At 41.3% G+C, this 22879-nt stretch overlaps 2 protein-coding genes across 2 annotated transcripts in view; one reads left to right on the top strand and one right to left on the bottom strand.

Annotated features, from left to right (window-relative positions):
* Positions 1 to 1987: 1987 nt before the first annotated feature.
* LOC306935679 (claudin-10-like) lies at positions 1988 to 10060 on the bottom strand. Its single transcript, XM_079518842.1, has 6 exons — positions 9944 to 10060; positions 7110 to 7369; positions 2813 to 2974; positions 2645 to 2726; positions 2439 to 2543; positions 1988 to 2211 (listed from the first exon to the last, which is right to left on the bottom strand). The coding sequence occupies exons 2-6, from the start codon at positions 7321 to 7323 to the stop codon at positions 2043 to 2045; spliced, it is 732 nt and encodes a 243-aa protein (XP_079374968.1). The 5' UTR covers positions 7324 to 7369; positions 9944 to 10060; the 3' UTR covers positions 1988 to 2042.
* LOC306935678 (ATP-binding cassette sub-family C member 4-like) overlaps positions 10019 to 22879 on the top strand; it is a 45526-nt gene continuing 32665 nt past the window's right edge. Inside the window, exons 1-19 of the mRNA XM_079518841.1 lie at positions 10019 to 10388; positions 10838 to 10948; positions 11116 to 11236; positions 11714 to 11938; positions 13579 to 13668; positions 13837 to 14000; positions 14098 to 14223; positions 14907 to 15156; positions 15266 to 15373; positions 15510 to 15599; positions 15813 to 16004; positions 16418 to 16512; positions 16964 to 17050; positions 17226 to 17322; positions 17500 to 17694; positions 19414 to 19545; positions 19678 to 19715; positions 19993 to 20087; positions 20513 to 20659. Of these exons, the coding sequence (XP_079374967.1) occupies positions 10315 to 10388; positions 10838 to 10948; positions 11116 to 11236; positions 11714 to 11938; positions 13579 to 13668; positions 13837 to 14000; positions 14098 to 14223; positions 14907 to 15156; positions 15266 to 15373; positions 15510 to 15599; positions 15813 to 16004; positions 16418 to 16512; positions 16964 to 17050; positions 17226 to 17322; positions 17500 to 17694; positions 19414 to 19545; positions 19678 to 19715; positions 19993 to 20087; positions 20513 to 20659 (2437 nt within the window). The 5' untranslated portion in view covers positions 10019 to 10314. The remainder of the gene's footprint in view (positions 10389 to 10837; positions 10949 to 11115; positions 11237 to 11713; positions 11939 to 13578; positions 13669 to 13836; positions 14001 to 14097; positions 14224 to 14906; positions 15157 to 15265; positions 15374 to 15509; positions 15600 to 15812; positions 16005 to 16417; positions 16513 to 16963; positions 17051 to 17225; positions 17323 to 17499; positions 17695 to 19413; positions 19546 to 19677; positions 19716 to 19992; positions 20088 to 20512; positions 20660 to 22879) is intronic.

The raw sequence follows: 22879 nt of genomic DNA, 5'->3' as shown, positions 1-22879 counted from the left end.
TTTCTCCACAATGTTTTCTCCTTTGTGTTTTTCTTTGTTAGAGACCCCCCACTGACCATTCTTCAACACAATATATGATCATGTTGTGATGAAAGAGCTGTGGTTCATTTAATGAACTGTTATTAAAGGTAGGGTAAGCGATATATTTTGGTTAATTAATCTTGCTTAGATTAGTGTCTGACTGTCTGTTCAGTCACAGGGGTCTGTCCAACTCTCCAGCTCTTTTATAAACAGAAAATGAAGTTCAGGTAGGTGACAAAATGTCAGCCAATCAGGACCCATTTATAAGCTTCGTTTTCCAGTTTTGTGCTTATTTCTTTGTGTCATCCCGTCCAATTTGTCTTGCTTAATCTGTTGGATAAAATTGGTATCCTGACCTGAAAATGTATTGGAGTCTATAGACTCCTGTTTCTGATCAAACACTATAGCAATGAGTTATTTCAGAATATAGCCTACTTATAGAATATACTTAAAGGGACATTCCACTACATTAATATACTCTAGAGCTGGAAATAATAAAAAAGTCCCCCCCATTCTGTGTTTCCTAGAACTGGATGTATGAAAAAAATCACACCCGTGTGAACTGAGTGGTGCAACTACACATTTATTGTTATAGTTACTGTACATTAGAACCAGGAAAGCATCTGTGTCATAAGTACTCTCCGCATGAATTCAGTCTCAACAGTGTCTATTATATAGAGATTGATTCACTCTGACGTGATATCTGTGATGTCAGTGACGTCACATACTAACCATAGCAACCATGCTCGTTTTTTTGGTTGCTAACCATAGCAACCATGCTGTTTTTTTTGGTACGAACAAACACAGGTAAACGGGTACAAAGCCAGTTGTTGGAGTGGTTTGCACCACTCAAAAATCATTAACATGGTGAATCATATCTTGATGACATCATCAAGATGTGATTCACTATGTTAATGATTTTTTTTTGAGTGGTGCAAACACACACACACACACACACACACACACACACACACACACACACACACACACACACACACACACACACACACACACACACACACACACACACACACACACACACACACACACACACACACACACACACACACACACACACACACACACACGAAAAAAGAACAAGCTTGGACAACCCTTCACTTGACTACCTATTGTCCAGTAGTAGTAATTATGGATGCTCAATATAATTTAACAACTTGAACTATGTGTTACAGCACTGCTTTTGGTGTCTCCTCTTGAATTGCTCTTGAGAAGATAAGATAATATAATTATCCCTTTCAAAGTTTATCAGATTTTTGCTCTTATATGTCATTTGAATAGAAGTGACATCATGTTAAGACAGAACAAAGATGTCATAATAACTGGTGAACTATTAAATAGCTACAAAGCGTGCTCTTCCTCCTGCAGTGTCACACATTTTACCTATCACCCATCAAAATGGAGAGAAGGAAACAAAAGCATGGTCCTTTTTTAAACCTTCACATACAGTATAGCTTGTGCAATACAAAAGCATAGTTAATGGTTATGTTGTGGACAGGAAGCTCGTGAACATAAAACATGATCAAACGTGTTAGACATAGTTTTAAACACTGTCATTACAGATTAACAACATCAAGTGGCTTAACGTTAAATACACAGACATCTTAGATATTTTTAACACCTTGTTTCCATTACAGTAACAAAAAGTAGGAAAAAAATAATAAATTATATAGAAACCAACATTTCATTTTTACGTGCTTCACAAAGAGGTGCAGAGTTGTTAAAGCATAAGACAATTCTAACATTTAATGTAAAATGTGAAAGACATACATTGTAGAAAACTCTAATATGCCAAGATCAGGCAGTAAACTATATAACTAAAATTTGCCCTTGGAATAAACATGGAAATGACTAAAATCCAAACTGCTGTGGGCTCCCAAAAGTCAATATCAGCAAATGCTTTTCACAAGGCAGGAAAAAAGAAAATGTACAGTGCATCCTTTATAAATTCATGTCAAGATTTGTCAGCATCTTTGACACAAAGTGCTTTGTGTTAATATTCCTTAGACATATGCATTTTTATCAAAATGTTCTTTTGAAGAGCTTTGTACTTTTGAAGAGCTGTAGTCTGGGGGTGGCCGCTGGTTTATAGACCTTGCATGGCCCCTTGGGTAGTCAGAGATATGAGACTGTGAAGCAGCACCTCTGTATGTATAGCCTGTCTGATTGTGTCTGAGAGACAAAACAAAATATTCACCTTCACAAATCATAAGCTTGTGAATCTACGCATACATGAACCTATGTAGTACAATGTGTCTATAATGAATATATTTGCATACATAATGCAGTACTTTTTCTTGTTCAATATAACGTAGGAATATAATGAAGGTCTCACAACCCATATTTCTAAAATGTAGTTGTGGTGTTTAGATTTGGTTTATGAAGTGTGACTCAAATACCTTTTGGTGAACGTGTCTGCAATGGAGTAACAGAGTATAACACCTCCTAGAATACAGAGGATGGAACCTGCCCAGCCAATGAACAGAGCAGCACCTAGCTCATACCTAGAAACAAGTTAGTTGACAGCCACGTTACTTAATGTATTAAATTGTGTAAGACACAGATACAGTCTTCTTCCATGTTGCAGGACAAACAAATTACTTACTTCTGTGCAATATATGTTGGGTTAAAAAACTCTGTTGTAATTCGATGTGCATAGAGGGAACATGCTGATAGTGAGCATAAGCCTTATGGGAAGAAAGACAAATGTTCAGAAGATCATGAGAACAATGACGTTTGGGTATTACACTTGCTGTCTACTTACTGTACATACCACTAAGAATGAAATTTACACCAGCAAAACAGGCTATCCGGGCTTTGCTCTTCTCCGTTCCTCCAATTTTTGTACATTTCATCCCCACCAGGGCGAAAATGGCACCAAAGAAACCCAGACAGATGGCTGCAATCATCAATCCCCTGCATGCCTGGATGTAACCTGGAAGAACAAAATACACAACTCAAGACACAGGGCTTGAGAATTGTGAATCAGCCTGTACTTCCATTATGTCCTTTTGCATTCCCTGTACCTCCACCTCTTCATATCCCCGTTACACACGGATGCACAAGGTCTATAGCTGCAAAGGTGACAAATTTAAACACAAAGCACAAGGACAATTTGTCAGCAATAACCATAATTGTCTCAAAGGCGGTCATGCTATTGTGGAGACGGTGCTGGCATGAAATGTGCGATTCAGCTGTGAATTAGAGGCAAATATTAGCTTAGTGGTTAACCCTAACTACTCAACCATGGTAGAAACAGCCTGCAGCTCTCTATAAATCACATTTATGGCCTTAAAGTCCTGGGGACTAAAGCTAAACATTGACATATTTGGAAGTAAATGAGTTGTTCCCTGGAATGGACTCACTCGCCTGAAGCTTTAACCAATCTATTAGCTCTGACAAGTAATGACCAACAATGAGGTTCAACTTGAACTCCCTAACAAAAAGTTAGAAAAGGGTAGATTTGTGGTGGATAGCACCCATTACAGACAGGGACATCATTATCGGAGGATGGACCAGTGCTAACTTGTCAGGATAACGTTTCACATGAAGGCAAACCGAAGGCCAAATAAACATCCAAATAAATCATCACAGTAGAGTGCTTCAAATCTGTAAAAAAAAATTAAAGCCAGATATGCAAAAGGCATAATTATACACATTGAGATACACTCCAACAATGAAATATGTCCTAGCATGTAAGGTTACCGTGAGAAAAATAAGAGCTGACCGTCTAATGCCAGCATCGACGGAAAGTCTTTACAGTTGGAGACTCCTGTCGAATCAGTGACACACGCTTTCCACAAATTAGACCAATAGGTGGCTGTGGTGATGACCGTTCCATCAAGAGAAGATACCTTCCAGTAGTCCGTAGGTAAGGTGGAGGCTATGAGCACCCAGCCAGAGGTAGACAATATAAACGCCAAGATCTCTGTAACCATGCTGGTCATATTTAACAGAAAGTTCTCACTGTCGTCTATGTTGTTGTGGAGCTCAAAAGTCGTTAATGGTTCCCCAGCCAGCAAACCCTGATGAAAAAATAGCTACAATATGCACCTCAGTGGTAAGTTAGATGGATGCACTGGGGATTGATAGTTAATGTGTTGTAGACTGTTATATGCAGTGGGGAGGGGTTTGGGCCTAAAGCCCAACAAGCCAATGGTGTACTGTATATATAGCTTCCTCCACCCCTCACCCTATACACGTCATTCTTTTTTCAGTTTTTCCCCCAAATTAGTCATTATGCTAATTCCCAAATTTTCCCACACACGTGTAGTCCCTGTCACTGCTGACCCCTAGCAATGACAGGACTCATGTGGGAGGGCGTAGAGGAGCACGTCACATGTCTCCTCTCATACAGGGGCGGCCGTAGCTGCAAGTGGTTAGTGAGCCCGCCTGGGGAGCCAGAGCCCTGGTTGTCCCAGGTACGATTCCAGGCCAGCAATGTGTGTCCCTGAGCAAGACTCTTAACCCAGGATTTCTCCCAGAGTGCCATATAATCACTGCCCACTGCTCCTAGTTGTTATAGGATGGGTAAATGCAGAGCTACTGGTGATTATCAGCTGATAACATTCAAAGCGGGTGAATTTCACCTATGTGCATATATATGCGATATATATCTAATGTGACAAAAAACACCCCAAATGAGTGGGTGTGGCTATTCTTATAAACACACCGCGTAGCCGGGCGTTTCTTTTCACCTGAAAGTGAAGAGTTTCAGGAGTCATATCATAACGCATAAGAACACGCTATCCCAACAAGATATTTTCCCAACTGGCCACGCTAACCAACTGCAGTCACAGACATCCCCCCCCCCCCCCCCCCCCTGCCCGGCTTCTCACCCGCAAGCACAGATAATTGTGTTTGTTGGTGCGCCTGGCCAAGCTGGATGCACCTATAGTCAATCGATAGTCTCTGTGGTGGACGGTGGCCTGATTTATACAGTCATACAACATTGTATAAATTAAGCATCACTGAGATAGGTGATGCAGGGGGTTTAAAGGAGTGTGATGGGGACCTCTAATGACATTTGAGATAATAGAATTCAACTCTCAAATCTACAATCTATGTGCAGCATATAGTCGCAATTGGGAAGACAACTCGTATCTCCATATTTACTGTCCCTAATTGGCTGTTGATGGTGATGTAATTAAGATTGTCCGTCGACTAATGGGGGACCACCATTCTTGATGACGTAACTAAGGTACATGGGAAGAATAGTGGTCCCTTATTGGCTGTTGATGGTGACGTAACTAAGGTACGTTTCAGGGTTGGTATAGGGTCAATAACGGGTCTAAAGGATTTAGAACAGCAGTTGTAATAGACATTAGTTAGTAGTTTCTAGTTATTTTTCTTTTCATGTGTTTTCATAAATGAATGCCTATTTTATACTTACTATACTTATACCAATTTTGTGTTGAGGTGTCCACAAGGTTTAGGTGCCCACTGGACCTGTACTATACTGTCAGAGAATGACATGAGAGTAAATAAAATGGCCAGTCAACATTGATGACTTATTAACATGTGTCATTGATAATGGCTGAATTTCAGTCTTATGGTGTTACATCTCACAAGCAAAGACAGACTCTTTTCCTCTTACACCCGATTAAACAGATTTGATTTTACATGGAGTTACAGCACTATCTTGTGGTTGTACAAAGGCAAACATTTCCCAAATCACAAAAGAATCTCCATCAGATGGCGCTGAACATCTCAAAATACTCCTCTGCCAGTATTACAGTAATGTTTTATATACAGTCAATGAATAATAGGCAGCATGAAATACGATAACCAGTTCTAAACAACTGATCGATCAGTACAATTAACTAATAGCTAAGACATATATGTTGATCCTTCCCCACCCCTCCTTCCTCTTCGATGTCTCCCTTTTGACTGAATGATGAACTAAATATAGATAATATACAGCTCAGAAATACGTTGTCATGGATCACAGAACTACAGTAAGCTTCCTTGTCTATGGCTATCCTATGTCTTCATACTGTAATCCCTCTACTTGACCTGCCACAGTGCCACCCACTTGAACTTCTGTGACTCAGAATGATTCAGTTTGATATTTTCTTCAAAGGATTACACATTGGCCACTGCTAATCCTGAGCCATCACCTGCAACACAAATAAATTACATTGTCAAAGGTTCCCATTTTCTTTGTGTAGAAGCAAATCAGCCATATTTCTGAATTCCACTCTATTTGAGACAATATGAAGTAAAAAAAGAGACAACTTTTGGTCTACTTTCATAAGTGAATGAATGATACAATAGAGAAAAGAACTAAAATAAAGAAGAGGATCCAAGGCACTCTGTTCCAGTGAGGTGAAATTGTACGTTAAGGCATGGCAAAGATCATTACACAAAAAGGGAGGACCTAGAGAAAAGAACTACTTGGTATTCGTTCTTGACAAAAAGAGTGACAAGTGAAGTAAAACTCTCTCACCAAAATGAAACAAGACGGAAAAGGAACATAATCACTGTTGGTGAAGAAAGATGACATTATAGTGTGTGGTGAACTGCCTCACAAAATAGGAGCCAGATCTCAGTTCGTTATTAGTAGAAACTAAATCCACAAAAAATTCAACATAGTTTTGAACCCCTCTTAGCAGAAATACATATCAGACAATATAATCCAGCCCTGCTCGCATATTAGTGGGGATGCCAATAAGAGATTACAGTAGGCTAATATGACAGTGAATATTGAGTGAATATGATTAAAATAAACCATATTAATAATTGTATATATATATATATATTCAATTTCTTTACATGGTAATGCTATAGGCAAAACCCTTGTTGGTAAAATTATACCAAAAAATTACAGGCAAGTTCAATTATATTTTAGATTTGTAAATGATAGTAATTATGGACCTCTGGTAAATATTTGTTTCAGAAATGGACAGAACACATTTTACAAACAATGTTTAAAATGCGCCTGCAAGTTTAATATTTACCTTGAGCGAACTTAACATGAAAGCGCCATCACATAATTTCAGCAGGCAAAACACTATAGTGACGTACACTTTGTATGAGCTATGGCGTGAATGATGATTCCTCTTGCTTACCTTCTAGGTTCAATAAGGTGAGATGTGGTCTGCAGTGAAGGGCTCCAATGGCATTCCCAGCACAGTTGTTCCATAGGCCCTGGAGGACCCATGTTGCTGTGATGACCGAGGATGCCCTGCTTGTGGCTTTCCATTCGTTGGATACGGTAGCACCAATAGTGGCCCCCAGTCCCACCAGCCCGCCCAGGAAAGCCAGGATCTGGATTCCCAACATTTTGGAAGTGGTGTCTTAAGATGTTTGTATAGTCTTTCAATGAAGTCTGGAAAATGAGAAGAAATAAAATGCCCCAGGCAAGTAAATTACACTACGGACATGTGTTTCACTGAGATGATTTACACGTCACTGTTTAGTGACATGGGATGGACAGAGTGAAAGAGTAAAAGAGTAAAAGGAAGCCAGAACTGTCAGTTAGTTATTAAATTGTAGCTATTAAATTGTAGCCAGCAGCTTTTAAAATAGTACTTTTTTTTTAGCTAGTTGCGTTTCTGTGTTGTTCCTAAAGTAAGGTCAAGTATCATATTAACATAAAACATAATAAAGGAGTAATCAGTAATCCTAAAGACAATGACCAATGTCACAAAGTCCAGTCACAGGGTTAGCTAAAATGTGACAAAAGATCAGTTGACCTTAAAAGTTATTTTTGGCATATTGCTTATAAATCCTACATGTTTTCTCTGCAATGGGACTGGAGGCCTATTGTACAACAAAAACAAACAATAAAACCATTGACCAGGTCAGCAGGGAGATCAGTGTTCTTGGACATCCAAATAATCATATCAAACCCAGACAGGGACATGCTGGGCCTCTAATTCAGCCTGGGAAAAAGACTTGGAGAGGCCCTTCGGCCAGGGGCGAATAGTTCTTATAACTGTCAAGGGTGCCCCCCCCACCCGCCCCCCCCCCTAGGTAATGAACAAATGGGTGACAAGTTAGGACGGATGTGACCATGCATCAGACATTAGGACGGATGTGACCATGCATCAGACATTAGGACGGATGTGACCATGCATCAGACATTAGGACGGATGTGACCATGCATCAGTTAGGACGGATGTGACCATGCATCAGACATTAGGACGGATGTGACCATGCATCAGACATTAGGACGGATGTGACCATGCATCAGACATTAGGACGGATGTGACCATGCATCAGTTAGGACGGATGTGACCATGCATCAGACATTAGGACGGATGTGACCATGCATCAGACAGTTAGGACGGATGTGACCATGCATCAGACATTAGGACGGATGTGACCATGCATCAGACATTAGGACGGATGTGACCATGCATCAGTTAGGACGGATGTGACCATGCATCAGACATTAGGACGGATGTGACCATGCATCAGTTAGGACGGATGTGACCATGCATCAGACATTAGGACGGATGTGACCATGCATCAGACATTTGATGCGACGGGACATCCTCTTGCATAATAGGCTCACAGACAAATGAAGAGTTATTATAATTGACACGCAGCCCCCACAGAGATGACGTCACTGTCACAATGTCACATGTTGACGATTCTATCAGTAGCCTATGCAACTCAAACAGATTTGTGGATAGTAGACTTAGTTCAACACTGCTCAGCTCGGCCACTCGCTCATCTAATGGCTCACTCAGGGCAGGGGTGCTTCACGGGATGAATTGTTTTTGTGGACTTTTCAACATATTAGTGATGCACTGGCCAGCTTTTTTTTCATAACCCGCCCGTCCCGCCCATAGAGTATATAAAAGGATAGAGACTGAACTGGCGCGAAGCTCCGCCCCCCCAGCTATTCATGTCAGTGGAAGTTGCTCAGTGGCGTTTTGAAGCACCTGGAAGACTGCCGGAAGTACCGTCTCAGAACGTCTACTTCTGCATTTGACCACCAAATTTTGGTGGTCAAATGCGGAAGTGCAACCGAGTGCTCAATGTTAAAGCCCAGCTGCACGGGGTTTCCCGGTCATGAATCCACGGGTCCGCCTGTAGTCCCTCCTCCTACCACTAGGGCCCAGAGCTTCAACGTTGAATAGCCTCACTGGCCCCTTGGTCCCGCCCCGCCACAGGAGCCAACCCGCACCAACCCGCCCCGCAAAACAATATATTGTGCGGTTCAACAGACCTGCATCACAAAACATATTATGAGTTGGGAACTTGGGACTCTTGGGAGTGACAGAGCTTTCATGTAAATGTACACACCTGTTGCCCTCATTGAAATGTGGAAGCTCTGTAAACCCTAAACCCAATATCGTGTAGGGCAGGCAGCAGGCTATTGTATCATGAAATGAGTGTATCGTGACACCCCTAATGTGTGTGTTTGTGTGAGCGAGTGAGTAAGTGAGTGAGTGAGTGAGTGAGTGAGTGAGTGAGTGGGTGAGTGAGTGAGTGAGTGATTGAGTGAGTGAGTGAGTGAGTGAGTGAGTGAGTGGGTGAGTGAGTGGGTGGGTGAGTGAGTGAGTGAGTGAGTGAGTGAGTGTGTCAGCCAAGTTATAGGTCTATATTCAGATACCTAAAATATTTCTAGCCAGACACTAGCCTGGGCCCTGTACAGGTAAATCCCCAGTGCTCCCCATGCGCCTACTGGCTAGTCTCTCGTCTCTCAAGCTCTTTAATGAGCAGAAAATACACTGTGAAACTTTCACATATTTTCATGCACATGGAGAGAAAACAAGCCATTTAAATGCCATTTAAATGTATAGTGTTCCAATTCCAATTTATAGGCCTATTTCTGCACCTTTTTGTTGTTTTTTGCTTAATCACTTCCAATTTCAATTGTTAATCCTCCTTTATGGAAGTCCATATTCAGTTATATCTGTATAAATAAATACATAAATGAATCACTTACACCCCTTTTAATTAGGAGGCAGAAGAAGTTCATATCGCCTGTGTACTGTCTCGTCTGATCATGGAGACCTCCAATCGTAACTGAAGGCGGAGTTCTCTCTCTCAGCTCGGCTCTGGCTCAGGTGACAGGATCTGACACTGACAGTCAGATACTATTGAAGCTGCATTGAAGCAGGGTGAGAGCAGCCCTGCTTGGAAATAATCCTCTTGTCGGTCGGTCACGTCGGTGGGGTTGAAATTGGCAGACATTGTAGTTTCCTGCAAATGTTTTCTCAATGCATCCTTTACAAGTCTTTGTTGTTATCCCGCTGCCACAGGCTATAGCCCTATAGAGGTCGCTTTCAGTTTGTTTCGTCCCAGTGTTAGCAGGGCATGGAACCTTTGCGGAAAGAGACGAGGGATAATCCGTCGGCTACAGCTAATCTTCTCTCCAAGATTTTCTTCTGGTAAGAAAACCAGTTTGCAGTAGTGTTTGTCTGTTTGACATTAATGGAGTGTGTGATACATACTGTAGCAGGTTTCGTTCATTGAAGATAGGCTACAGTACCACCATATGACAGCAGGGGGGCAGCCTAGGTTAGCACCAGTAGCCTAGTGTTCTCATTACAGACTGACAGACAGACATTCTTCTTTGGATGGATTAAATTACTACTTCTGAAAGCGGCTTTAATGTTTGCTTCAGTATCTTGAAAACTAAAACTTCTTACCCAGTGTAATGCTACAACAGGGGTGGAAGTAAACTATCTTACAAAACTTTACTTTTTGTTTATTGCATTGTGTCATTATTATCATTATTATTATTATTATTATTATTATTATTATTATTATTATTATTATTATTATTATATTATATTATTATTATTATTAAGCCATGGAATATGTCCTTTATGTTCAGCTGGCTGAATCCATTGTTTAGAATCGGCTACAAGAGGAAATTGGAGGAACATGACATGTATAAGGTCCTTCCAGAAGATGGATCTGAAAGACTTGGAGAGCAACTACAATCGTAGGTTTATGCATTGTGGTGGCTTTTTTGTTACCATACTATAAAACACAATACACACAGTATTTTGTTGTTTGCACTTTGCATGAAAAACAACTTTCTATTGGTGACATAGTAGTGCACATGATGTACTCACAACCTTGCTGTGCACTTCTGAATGTTTTTCCAAGCTATTGGGACCAGGAGGTTAAGAGAGCAACTACAGACCTGAGCACACCAAAACTTACTAAAGTTCTTATTCAATGCTACTGGAGGTCATACTCCCTCATTGGAATATACACTTTAATGGAGGTACAGCCTATTAATAGAGTGACTGCTGCATATACTCAGATATATGTTCTAGTAGTAGCAGGGGTGCCCACACTTTTACTTGAGAGCTACTTTCAAAATGACCGGCTCAACAAGATCTACCCACCCCCCAAAAATATTTTCCCATTGCTGAAAATAGTTAAAAAATGTACATGAGGGAATTTGGAATTTCCACTTGGAATAGAGGGGGGAATTGAATTGGTAGTTTTTCTTTGTAACTTTGTAATGTTACTGAATACTGATGTTTGTACGCAACACTCTTGAAAACAAAGTATCACATTGTTGGTTTGGCAGGCCCTTTTTGATGTGGATCAATATATATTTTTTTATATTTACATTATACGTGTTTAGGGAGGGGTATATGATGTGGTCTACCTGCACAGCATTGGGCTCCCCTGTAGTAGTGCATTGCACCAACTACAGTACTTAACATTGTATTTGCATGTACCGTACTTGCAGGAAGCTATCAAAGTGATTCAGCCACTGATGTTAGGAAAGTTGATTGAATACTTTGAGACGTACGACCCCAGCAACACCACCGCTCTCTATGTAGCCTGTGGCTATGCAACCAGTGTCTCCCTGTCAACCATTGGCCTGGCAGCTCTACATCACCTGTACTTCTACCATGTCCAAAGAGCAGGCATGAGGATACGGGTGGCCATGTGCCACATGATCTACCGGAAGGTCAGTGACTTGGGGTCATTGTACCATGTACAGTACAGTATGTCTCTTAGCTTTGTTGGAACTTGTAAAGATTTGGCTTTTGGTGACTAGTTTTAGAATTTTGGCGTGGTGTTAGGTAATGGGTATAAGGTTTTCAAAAAGCTGTGCAAACGAGTTGGGAGTGCCCACCTAGCGGTCTGTTTGCACAGACTCAAATATTAGATAGGTACAGTATATATGGTTGAAAACCAAAATAATTGATAAAAGATTTTTCAATGGATTATGTTTACTATTGGGTGTGCTTCTAAATAACTTTTTGAGGCACTTGTCCTTGTCCGAGCACACACAAATACATTTTAATCAACTAACTGTAAGTTGGTTTTGGTGAATACATGTTACAATTAGATCATATTCTCGGTTTACAAGTTTGTCAGACAGTGTTGTCCGCTAGGAGAAAAAGTGAAACCAAGAGTAACTTGTCCAACGGAGTAACATTTTACGTCACTTGTCCGGAAATATTTATCACTTGTTGTGTTTAACATTCTAAAATGTTAAGAAAAACAAACGACTAGAAAGGCATCGTTTTCAAGATGGCGTCCATGGCTGCCGGGAGCTAAAATGCCTATAAACTGGGCTTTAATATGTAAATATTCATAACAACTGCTTTTATAATTTTGGCACAGTGTTAGGTATGGGCACAAGGTTTTCAAAAACCATCGCAAACTAATTTGGCTCGTCCCCTAGTGGTCTGTTTGCAATGAAACCAATATTAGATATCTATCTATCTTCTATCTATATGCACCAAGTCTCTCTACGTACGTCTGTAATCCACATAACTCGAGAACCATTCACCCCACCGACTTCAAATTCGACACACATGTTCCACACCACCACAGGGAGTGCAGTGCCCGGTGTCGAGTCCGTCGGATACACCGTTGTCAAAACCCAGGAAAAAAGCCTCTGCCCGGGCTCTGGACCTGATCACCCCTATATCTCCATATATGGAGCTGACCTGACATCACAACACTTCATATTTGGGCATGCCTGACACAGAACTCCATATATAGGAATACAGGGACACGGAGACAGATACAGAATTCTCCATATAGGGACACAGACAGATGGGTGGAACGGGTACTCTGACAACGGGTATTGCATAGCCAAGTGGGGCATGGATCTCCATCTTCCATTGTTGCCGACTCTGTGCTCTACAGCCGGGCACGGGCACCGATCTAGTATCAGTATAATGGTTGAAACCCCAAATAATTGATAAAAGATATTTTTCGATTCTATTACTATTGGGTGTGCTAAATAACATACACAAATGTTACGAAAAACTAACAACTAGAAAGGCGTCATTTTCAAGATGGTGTCCACAATGGGTGCCGGGAGCTTAAAATGCTTATGGTTTCATTGCAAACTGACCACTAGGAAGCGAGCCAAATTAGTTTGCGATGGTTTTTGATAACCATATGCCCATACCTAACACCATGCCAAAATTCAAAAAGTAGTGCATAATTGTTATGATTTGCTATGGATTGGCTGCCAGGAGCTAAAATGCCTATAAACTGGGATTTAATATGTAAAGAAAATGATTCACTTGGCAATTTAACGTGTGCAAATCTATATTTGTTCTTATTTGACTTCTCTTCCCCGTGTAGGCTCTCTGTCTTAACAGCACAGCACTGGGAAAAACTACCACGGGACAAATTGTGAACCTTTTATCCAATGATGTTAACAAATTTGATGAGGTGAAATATTGAAGCAACAAACCAGTCATAATATACACATATACTTATTTATTTGATATGTTTAAGATAAAAGATTTGCTTATCTTTCCTCTTAACCTGAGGTCTAAAACTTTGTCATTGTACACACAGTCTTTCATCTCAGGTTGCTCCTCTCTCATACTTTTACAGGTAACATTATTTTTGCACTTTTTGTGGGTTGGTCCTCTGCAAGCGGCAGCTGTGACAGTGCTGTTGTGGTACATCATTGGCCCATCATGCCTTGCAGGAATGGCTGTCCTGATTATCCTCATGCCAGTACAGACCGTGTTTGGACACTTCTTCTCCACTCTTAGGTGCATTAGCCAAATACTCATGATTGAATGTTGTATATGAAAAGTTTGTATCCTGCGTAATTCTTGTTTCATTACTTCTCTGCATGCTGCTTTTTAGGGGTCAAACTGCGGCCTTAACAGATGACAGAATACGAATAATGAATGAAGTGGTCTCTGGAATCCGAATCATAAAGATGTATGCTTGGGAGAAGTCCTTTTCTGCACTGGTGGATGAGGTCAGAAGGTAGAACATGTTTTATGTAGATTCACTTCCCATATTTTTGTGTTTTAAGGCCACACACGCACACATGCACGCACGCACACACAAACCAGTTTTTGTGGAGTGGTGCAAACCACTCCAACAACTGGCTTTGTTAGTACCCGTGTGTGTTTGTGCCTGTAGGGGTGAGCATGGTTGCTATGGTTAGTATGTGACGTCACTGACATCACCGACATCACGTCAGAGTGATCTAAAAAAAGACACTCTACCGCCCGAGAATTCCCATACTGTTGAGACTGAATTCATGCGGAGAGTACTTATGACACAGATGCTTTCCTGGTTCTAATGTACAGTAACTATAACAATAAATGTGTAGTTGCACCACTCAGTTCACACGGGTGTGATTTTTTTCTCAACAGTTGCTGTACCAAACTTTCAGTTTCAACTTTCAAATCTGATCCTCCATTAATAGTATGTTCATTATGTAAACTTTATCATCTTATTCATGCTACCTACATTTGCTGCACAATAATGTATTACTATTTTCCTGCATGTTGTTAGAATGTCTTTAGGCAAGTCTAAAGATGTGCGCGCGTGCAATGCAATGCACTTTTAATGTATTGTATCTACTGTACTGTATGCAGACTGTGTCTATGCAGACTGATATGGGAAAGGCTTTACTATCATCAACATGTTCTGTTGTACAGGAAGGAGGTCTCCAAGATTATGAAGAGCTCCTACTTGCGTGGACTGAACATGGCATCCTTCTTTGTGGCCAGCAAGGTCCTCATTTTCATCACCCTCTGTGTGTACATTTTAACGGGGAACAGGATAACCGCTAGCAAGGTGTTTGTGGCTGTTTCTCTCTACGGGGCATTGAGACTCACTGTCACCCTGTTCTTTCCATCGGCCATAGAGAAGGTATCGGAAGCCCTCATCAGCATACAAAGGATCAAAGTAAACGCGCACCAGACCAAAAGTTCACCATGATGGCAGCTCCTGTTAATTCCTCTGATGCCATGCATTTATAGATATTGATTTTGTTCATATTAATTTTTCTTGCTAGAAATTTCTTCTTCTGGATGAAGTTTCTCCGCAGCATCTTGGGTTTCCTGTCACAGAGAAGAAAGACTGTATGGTGGAGGTTCAGGATTTAACATGCTACTGGGATAAGGTTAGCACTGTTGTACAAGTTTAAAATGTCACCAAATGATCAAGACAGATTACTGTACGGTACATACCATTAACGTCTTAAGTTTCTTTACTTTATGGAGGTATACTCATTCATTCACTCTTTGTTTTTCTGACAGATACTGGATTCTCCAACACTACAAAATATGTCTTTCACAGTGAACTCGGAGCAGCTCCTGGCTGTCATTGGTCCTGTTGGAGCCGGCAAGGTCAGATCTAGTCATCACATTTCATGAAGAGATAGTCATGGGTGTAGTTAATGGTGCAGCACTGTGAGCATTTTTCCACCTTGCTTGCATTAATATTGTTTGGAATAACACAACTTAGCAATACTATATAATACCATGTTTGCAATTTTACTTATCAATCAGGTGTGTGCAGGTGTATGGGTATGTTTCTGAATGCGTGTATGTGTGCATCAGTCCTCTCTCCTCAGTGCCATCCAAGGAGAGCTGAACCAGGCAAAGGGTGTGGTAAAAGTGAAAGGGGAGCTGACCTATGTCTCCCAGCAACCGTGGATTTTCCCAGGGACAATCCGAAGCAATATCCTCTTTGGCAAAGAGCTCAATCCACTGAAGTATAAGACGGTGCTTAGAGCCTGTGCTCTGAAGAGGGTGAGATGCACGTCTATTCCCACTGATACTTATTATGTATTACATATCCTGTCTTATACCATGTCAACACCTCAACAAGGTTTAGGGTGTAAAGTATTAAAAACTGTCCAACAGGTTAATAACTGTCCGAGTCCAGTTGCTAAACCCATTCTGTTTTTGAGGATTTATAATCAAAATGCCTGCTATCTAATAACATGGGCTTCCAATACAGGTCTGGTGGACAGTCATTGTATTTTATTATTACGCAACTGTCCTATCCTTGAAGACTACTTGATTTTTCACTTAACATTACCAACATTATTGTTGCTTGACACGGTACTCCCCTTTAGTTTTAGGATGTTTTGCTACAGTAGTTTACACAGTCAGATTATGAGTGACCCCCCTGCTCAGTGTTGCCGCTGGACCCTGTTTAGGACTTGGAACTCCTGCCTGATGGTGATCTGGAGGTGATCGGTGACAGAGGAGCCAACCTTAGTGGGGGACAGAAGGCACGAGTCAACTTGGCCAGGTGTGTGTCGGCCTTCTTTGATTGGCTGCATTACTACTTGGGTGTGCTTTACTGTGATTATTGGCACGCCAGTGATGTGGTCAGGTACAACACGAAGCTTTAGCTGAGTTCCGCAAGCATCACTGAAGTTACCCTTAAATCAGGTCAACTCAATTTCACTGGAAATAAGATATTCGATAGAACATTTGCGGTCGTAGTGGCTAAATCTTAACCTGACTCAGCCAGCTGGTGGCAGCAGTGAGTTCCTCAGGAGGAGGGAACTTGTGAACTCAATACTGCCGCAATCTGGCGGAGTCAGGTTAAGATTTAGCCACTACGACCGCAAATGTCCCATGCAAACTGTTACCCTAGCCACTCGGCTCGATGGGTAGTTCAACCAATCAGATTGCTTCCTCTAAATTAGCTGTTGTATAATACTAATTATAATACCCCCTCTGTTTGTGTGATCTAGGGCAGTGTATCAGGATGCAGATATTTACTTGCTGGATGACCCGCTTAGTGCTGTGGATGCGGATGTGGGCAGGCATCTGTTTGAGGAGTAAGTCCTATTATTTTCCCTCATTCCACAACACCTTTTGCAACCTTACCATATTCTGTTGTCCTGTTAAATGTTAATGACAACTGTTTGTCTTGAGTATGTCAGTTCATCAATCTGTTGTGAAAGTAATAACCTACTGTGTCGGGATACATGCATGAATGTGTGCCTTCCTTAGGTGCATTTGTGGCCTTTTGAGGAAGAAGCCACGCATCCTAGTTACTCATCAACTGCAGTACCTGAAGGCTGCAGATCAAATACTTGTAGTGAAGGAGGTGCGTGTGTGTGTTGTTATGCAGTTTTAGTTTTCAATGTTGCAACACTTAAAATTTTAACAGATTGTATATCGTATCGATATCGCAATATTTGTCATAAATACAGAGATATGACATGTTGTCCATATCGTGCTGTGTGAGTGTGAGTGTAACAATCTCTCCTGTCTTCACCGTCAGGGTCAAATGGTGGCAAAGGGAACATACGGTGAGTTACAGGGCTCCGGACTGGACTTCACCTCCTTGCTGAAATGGGAGGATGAGCAGGAGGGGGAGAAGCAAGGAGTGGGTAATCTCTCTCGTACTCCACACTCTCTCTCTCAGGGCTCCATGCCTTCACTGTCGTCCTCCCCGCTGGAAGGAGCAGAGCAACAGGTAATCAATTCACAGCTAGAGATGAAGAATGCCAGCACTCAGCGCTGAGGAAGGCCATACAGGCCAAAACGCGTCCGTTTTTCAGTCTCAGTCAGAGGTAAATAAAATCATGTAAAAGGACATACAATGAGTGCTGGCATTCTTCATCTCTACTTATATCTTCGAGCCTTGCACCTAGAAGGATTTTGTTTGAACCTGGAGTGCTGCGGGTTGTCTGCTACGGCAGTACTATTCTCTCAATCAATTCACAGCTCACATCCATGGTGGCCATTTTGCTCTTACGTTATGTGGAGGGTGAGGGATGGCATACATTACGGCGAATTCTGAGAACTCACAGAGATTTTGTGGACCTGACTTTTTGTGGATGAAATGAGATGGTCCATGCATGGGATGAACTTCAAAGGTGCCTGCATAAATCAGCAACATTAGGCACCAGCTAGTTTTACTGGGTCAGACCCACCTTCTTGCCTCATCGGTTGCAGCGACAGGGGTTCTGAATCATAAGTCATGTTTGGCTTTTACCAAAGGAGCCTCTGATTGGCTGGGCTGTAATGGATGTCTGGTGGTCCGTGGTTGGTCAATTCATCTTTGTCTGCTTTTGTTTTGTCTTGTCGTCCTTAAAGGGGCACATCACTCCTTTTACAATTACAATTTAGGCATTTAGCAGACGCTCTTAATCCAGACCGATTTACAGTAAGCAAGAACAAAAACATGGTAATACATCAAATACATAAAAATAGTCATCAAGACTCATACGTAAGCTAAGAACCTAACAGTGGAATATCTATGTAATGAAACAATGCATATACACTCGAGTGCTATGTCTACATATAATGCTATCTAAGTTACATAAGTTGAGCCTTTGCATGCGCCTGTAGGCTGTAAGGTCGTCAAGGCTTTTGCAACCAGATCTTATTTTAATTATGTTTAGGGCACAAGAAACACTTTCCTGGGATTTGTATGTGTGTCATATGTGTTTTTAGATATTTTAAATGAGTCATGACGCCATCTTCATGCTGAAAATGTGTCATGAAAATGTGGTCTAATTTCCTTCCTGGACTACATCTTGTCTCAGCCCACATGGGGTTTAACTAACTTCCACAAGTGCACCAAAGCATTATGTCATTGTAGGAATTCAACAATCCAGTCAAACCCTAGAGTCACAAACACACATGTCATTATTTTTCTAGCCATAGATTATAAATTTCAAATTGTGCTACTGTTATCTACTACAAATAATATTAACATGATGAGTTATTGCAGTTTCTTCCAGTGGTGAAATGGCCCTTAACTTTTCAATAGTTATGCCTCAGTCAGATACAGTATCTATCTAATCGGCTGGCTACTGCAAAACTAGGTACAAGCAAAGTTTTAGGAAACTGCAGTATGACTGATATATAAAATGGGAGTTTGGTCTTCTGCGCAACCCATGCATTTGTACCCCCATCCCCCAAAACATGTCCTCGTATTTGCCGTAATACTGAATATGAATGGCCAGTTGGCCACACCAGTGTGCCTCAACATATTCGTGCTTTATTTTATATCTCAGTGTTTTGTATCAGTAAATGGCTTGTAATAGTTGTCAGTATATTCTGCTGATGGGCCACCAGAGGGCAGCATGTATTGTCTGTTGTTCTCCTAAGCTCAGTGCAGCCTAATAGAAGGAAGCATTACTGTATGTATTTTGTATTGACCCCAGTGTGCATCTGTATTCTGTAGGCAGTTGAACCCATCAGGGAAGAGAGTCGCTCAGAGGGAACTGTGGGCCTGCACCTATACGTGAAATACTTCAGAGCAGGAGCTAACTTCCTTGTCCTCTCGGCTCTTGTTCTCCTCAATTTCCTCGCTCATGTGAGTGATTCCTTCTGAACTACTCCCCACACATTTTAGAAATGAGTCGCATGGAGTCGCATGAATGAATATGTTTAGTCACATATCTGTGGTGACCAACTGTATGGAATCTGTTTTCACTGTTTCCTTTAGCTTGCTTATGTTCTACAGGACTGGTGGCTTGCTTATTGGTGAGATTTCTTATTTAGCCTGTAAATTGTGTAGCACATTTTATAAGCGAAACTGTTTCAGGACGTTTTGCGGAACTGATTGATTCCTTTGTACGATAAGACTTATCCCGAATGATGACATCTTTGTTCGCAAATATCTGTTGCTTCTTGAAATTGACCTTGTGCCTCAGGTTAGGATGAAAGTGTTTTGTGTAGAGCGCCTCCATCTTTCTTTCATTCATGGCTGTTGTGTTTATTTGTCCTTGTGGCTTTTGATTCCTTTGTGGCTGACTTGCAGGGCCTCTGAACAGGAGCGCGTCAATGCGACGGAGCACCTCAATGGCAGCGCCTCTCAGCCGCTGGACCTTGACCTGTACCTAGGTGTTTACGCAGGTGAAGCTCACTGAGTGCACATCGCTTTTCTGTGTGCCATTGAGGCTCTGAATGCGCCAAACTCACTGAACACATCCACAGTTCTTTGGCTGTGGCCCAAGGCCTTCAAGGCCCAGTGTCTATACATGGGCCTCAGCTGTACAGGAAGATAGGAGTGCTTTTCTTGCGTTCTCCCGTTGGATTGCTCTGATTGTCTCCCTGTGACTCCTAACCTCTTTACTCTTGCAGGGCCTGTATTCACAGTGATAGATCAGCATAATGGGTAAAAGAAATTAACCATTGAGGGAGAGAGGAGTGGAATATATGTTGCTTTTTTCCTTTTCAAAACACGACAATGGCACCATAAGTGCACAGCTGACCTTCGTGGAACAGACACAGTGCAAAACATTCTACCCTCTTGATTTATACTCCATTTCTTTGGTTAGGTTTAACCGCTGCCTCCGTCATATTTGGGTTCCTGCGGAGTTTGGTCTTCTTCAACGTCTTGGTGAGCTCAGCCCAGACCCTTCATAACCGCATGTTCAACGCCGTTCTCCGCACGCCCGTGCGCTTCTTCGATGCCAACCCTATCGGTAAGAGGGGGGGAGGGGGGCTTCATATCCCAGTCCTGGAACAAATGTTTATCAGCAATGTAAAACATGTTGATTTCTCATCAGTGTTGCCAAGTCGATGATTGGAATGAACACGCTGTGAGCTATTAAGTTGTAGACGTTTAGATTCATTGGGATTCTGTGGCAGTGTTGTAGAGAGTGTCACCACTAGAGAGCAGACTGTTACTTAGGTATGTCCTCTTTAAGCACAACTTTATGTCCATCCTTATGCCTGCTTGTCCCCAAACTCCACAGTGTACCTCTGCATTTAGTATGGTACATTAATAAAAAAAAAAAAAGATATATATTTTATTAATAGAAAGCCCCCCCCCCCCCCCCCCTCAGAATGTTTCCAGTTCAATATTCTATTTCTTTTATTTTTTTTATCTCTGAATATAATAATTAATGTATCGTGATAAATGTAGATAGGAAGAGCTATTATGAGCAGCATAATATAGATAAATATAATATTTATAACATGTTACAAGCAATTTATTGGGATATATTGTGTATTTGCTACTGCCACAGAGTTTATTGGGTTGATAGGCAAACTGTGTGAACTCAACTGACATAATTAAAACCAGACCTGCTGGGTGTCAAAGCCTGTGGACCCAAGTGGCCAATCCAGCCAAAATGCATGATGTGAAATGACTATATTTAACCATAATACCTTTTATAAATGAGTGAAGAGAGTGTTATCTATTAACTGTGAGCCAGAACAAAACAAAAAAAAGCAAACAATGATATTGAAAGAAAACTGTTTGCACTAGATTTTGGACAGTGCTGTATTTGTACTACAGAGCCGAGTAAATACTGACAGATTTGTTCTGGGCTCTGTATCAGAAATCTTTGATTATTTCATTAGCTTTGTAGTAGGTTGTAGCTGTTGGAGAGGGCAGATGGACACGATCTTAAAAACTGAGCAAACACTACATGTGAGATAGCCTTCACTGGTGGAGAGCTCCTAGCTACGCCTGTTTCACAATACCATTTTAAGTAGCCACCCGTTTAATCGAATACATAAACTGTAGAATATATCTGATTTTAACAAATACATTCCAAAACTTTTTACTCTTGATACAAGAAAAAAACATTACTCTGAATTTGTTTTTGTTACAAATAATAGGCATTCATTGCATTGGGTGTGTGGAGATGTCACTGCTATTTGCCATTCATATCCAAAGTCTTCCGTCAAGTGGCCCACTTTGATAACTTTAATTTTTCTAGTGCATTGTTCACCTGTCAGTGGATAATTAGTCAGCCTAATCTCTTCATAGTGACACGCATGTACAACACAATCAGCACGGTTGGGAATTCTCAGCATGAAGGAAACTTGTATCTGTATAATGAGTCATAATAAGCTACTAACACAAGTCTAAATATGATTTGAGGGTGTTGAAGAGCTTGTGGTTTCTCTTGGCATTAGGAGTGGGTGTATTGACAAAGCTGTGTCCTTTTGGAAAGCTGTGTTTGAAGCAAACCCCACGGGTCTTTAATCTTTGCGTTTTTGTTTTTACGGCTGCTCTTGTGTTACGCATTGGCCTACCTGATGGCTTATCTGGGTGTGCCGTCCTCGCTAATCTACACATAGGAGGAGAACAAACATTTTGAATAATGTAATAATCTGTTTAATAGTGCAGTAAAGGAGAGGCTTAACAGACACTGCTATCTGATTGCTGTTGTGCTGCTATCAGCAGCCATTGTATGACCAGTCCAGTCATTACGGCTTGGCCTCCTGGCTGGCAAACAGCACTATGTCTGACTGGATTTATAGACAACTGTCTAAGGGACTGTGTGTCTTTGTCCTTTGTCCAGTCAACGGTAGATTAAGCATGAACATGACCTTTTTCTATCTATAATACAGAACACGGGAATGAAACGTTCATATTCTGGGCTACATTGTTGCTAGGTTTTTATACAGCTTTTATTCTCCCACTCCGTATTTTCCAACTGCATCTCTCGACTGAAACAGAAGAATAGACTAGGACAAAGGTAGCCGCTTTCAGCATTCGTATTGTCACTTCTGGTATGACTTTGTACCCATGCTGCTTTCTCTCTCTTGTTGTATTGTCTCTATCTTTGTTTTCTTTTTTCTTTTCTTTTTTTTTTACTGTATACAATGACTGCCGTTTCCGTGTGTTGCCAAATAGAGTGTGAGTAATGCATTTGCGATTGTGTGTCTGTGTGTTGTTAAGGATTTGA

This window comes from Electrona antarctica (assembly GCF_951216825.1).
Source record: "Electrona antarctica genome assembly, chromosome: 13".
Lineage (NCBI taxonomy): Eukaryota > Metazoa > Chordata > Actinopteri > Myctophiformes > Myctophidae > Electrona > Electrona antarctica.
This window is presented reverse-complemented; position numbering and strand designations above follow the sequence as displayed.

Bases quoted from the DNA above. Each gene is read 5' to 3' on its own strand.
- LOC306935679 (XM_079518842.1), bottom strand. From the start codon at position 7,323: ATGTTGGGAATCCAGATCCTGGCTTTCCTGGGCGGGCTGGTGGGACTG. The intron at 2,975-7,109 runs GTAAGCAAGAGG...TTGTTCTTCCAG, and splicing joins CACCTTATTGAACCTAGAAG to GTTACATCCAGGCATGCAGG. The intron at 2,727-2,812 runs GTATGTACAGTA...TCTTCCCATAAG, and splicing joins TGTAAATTTCATTCTTAGTG to GCTTATGCTCACTATCAGCA.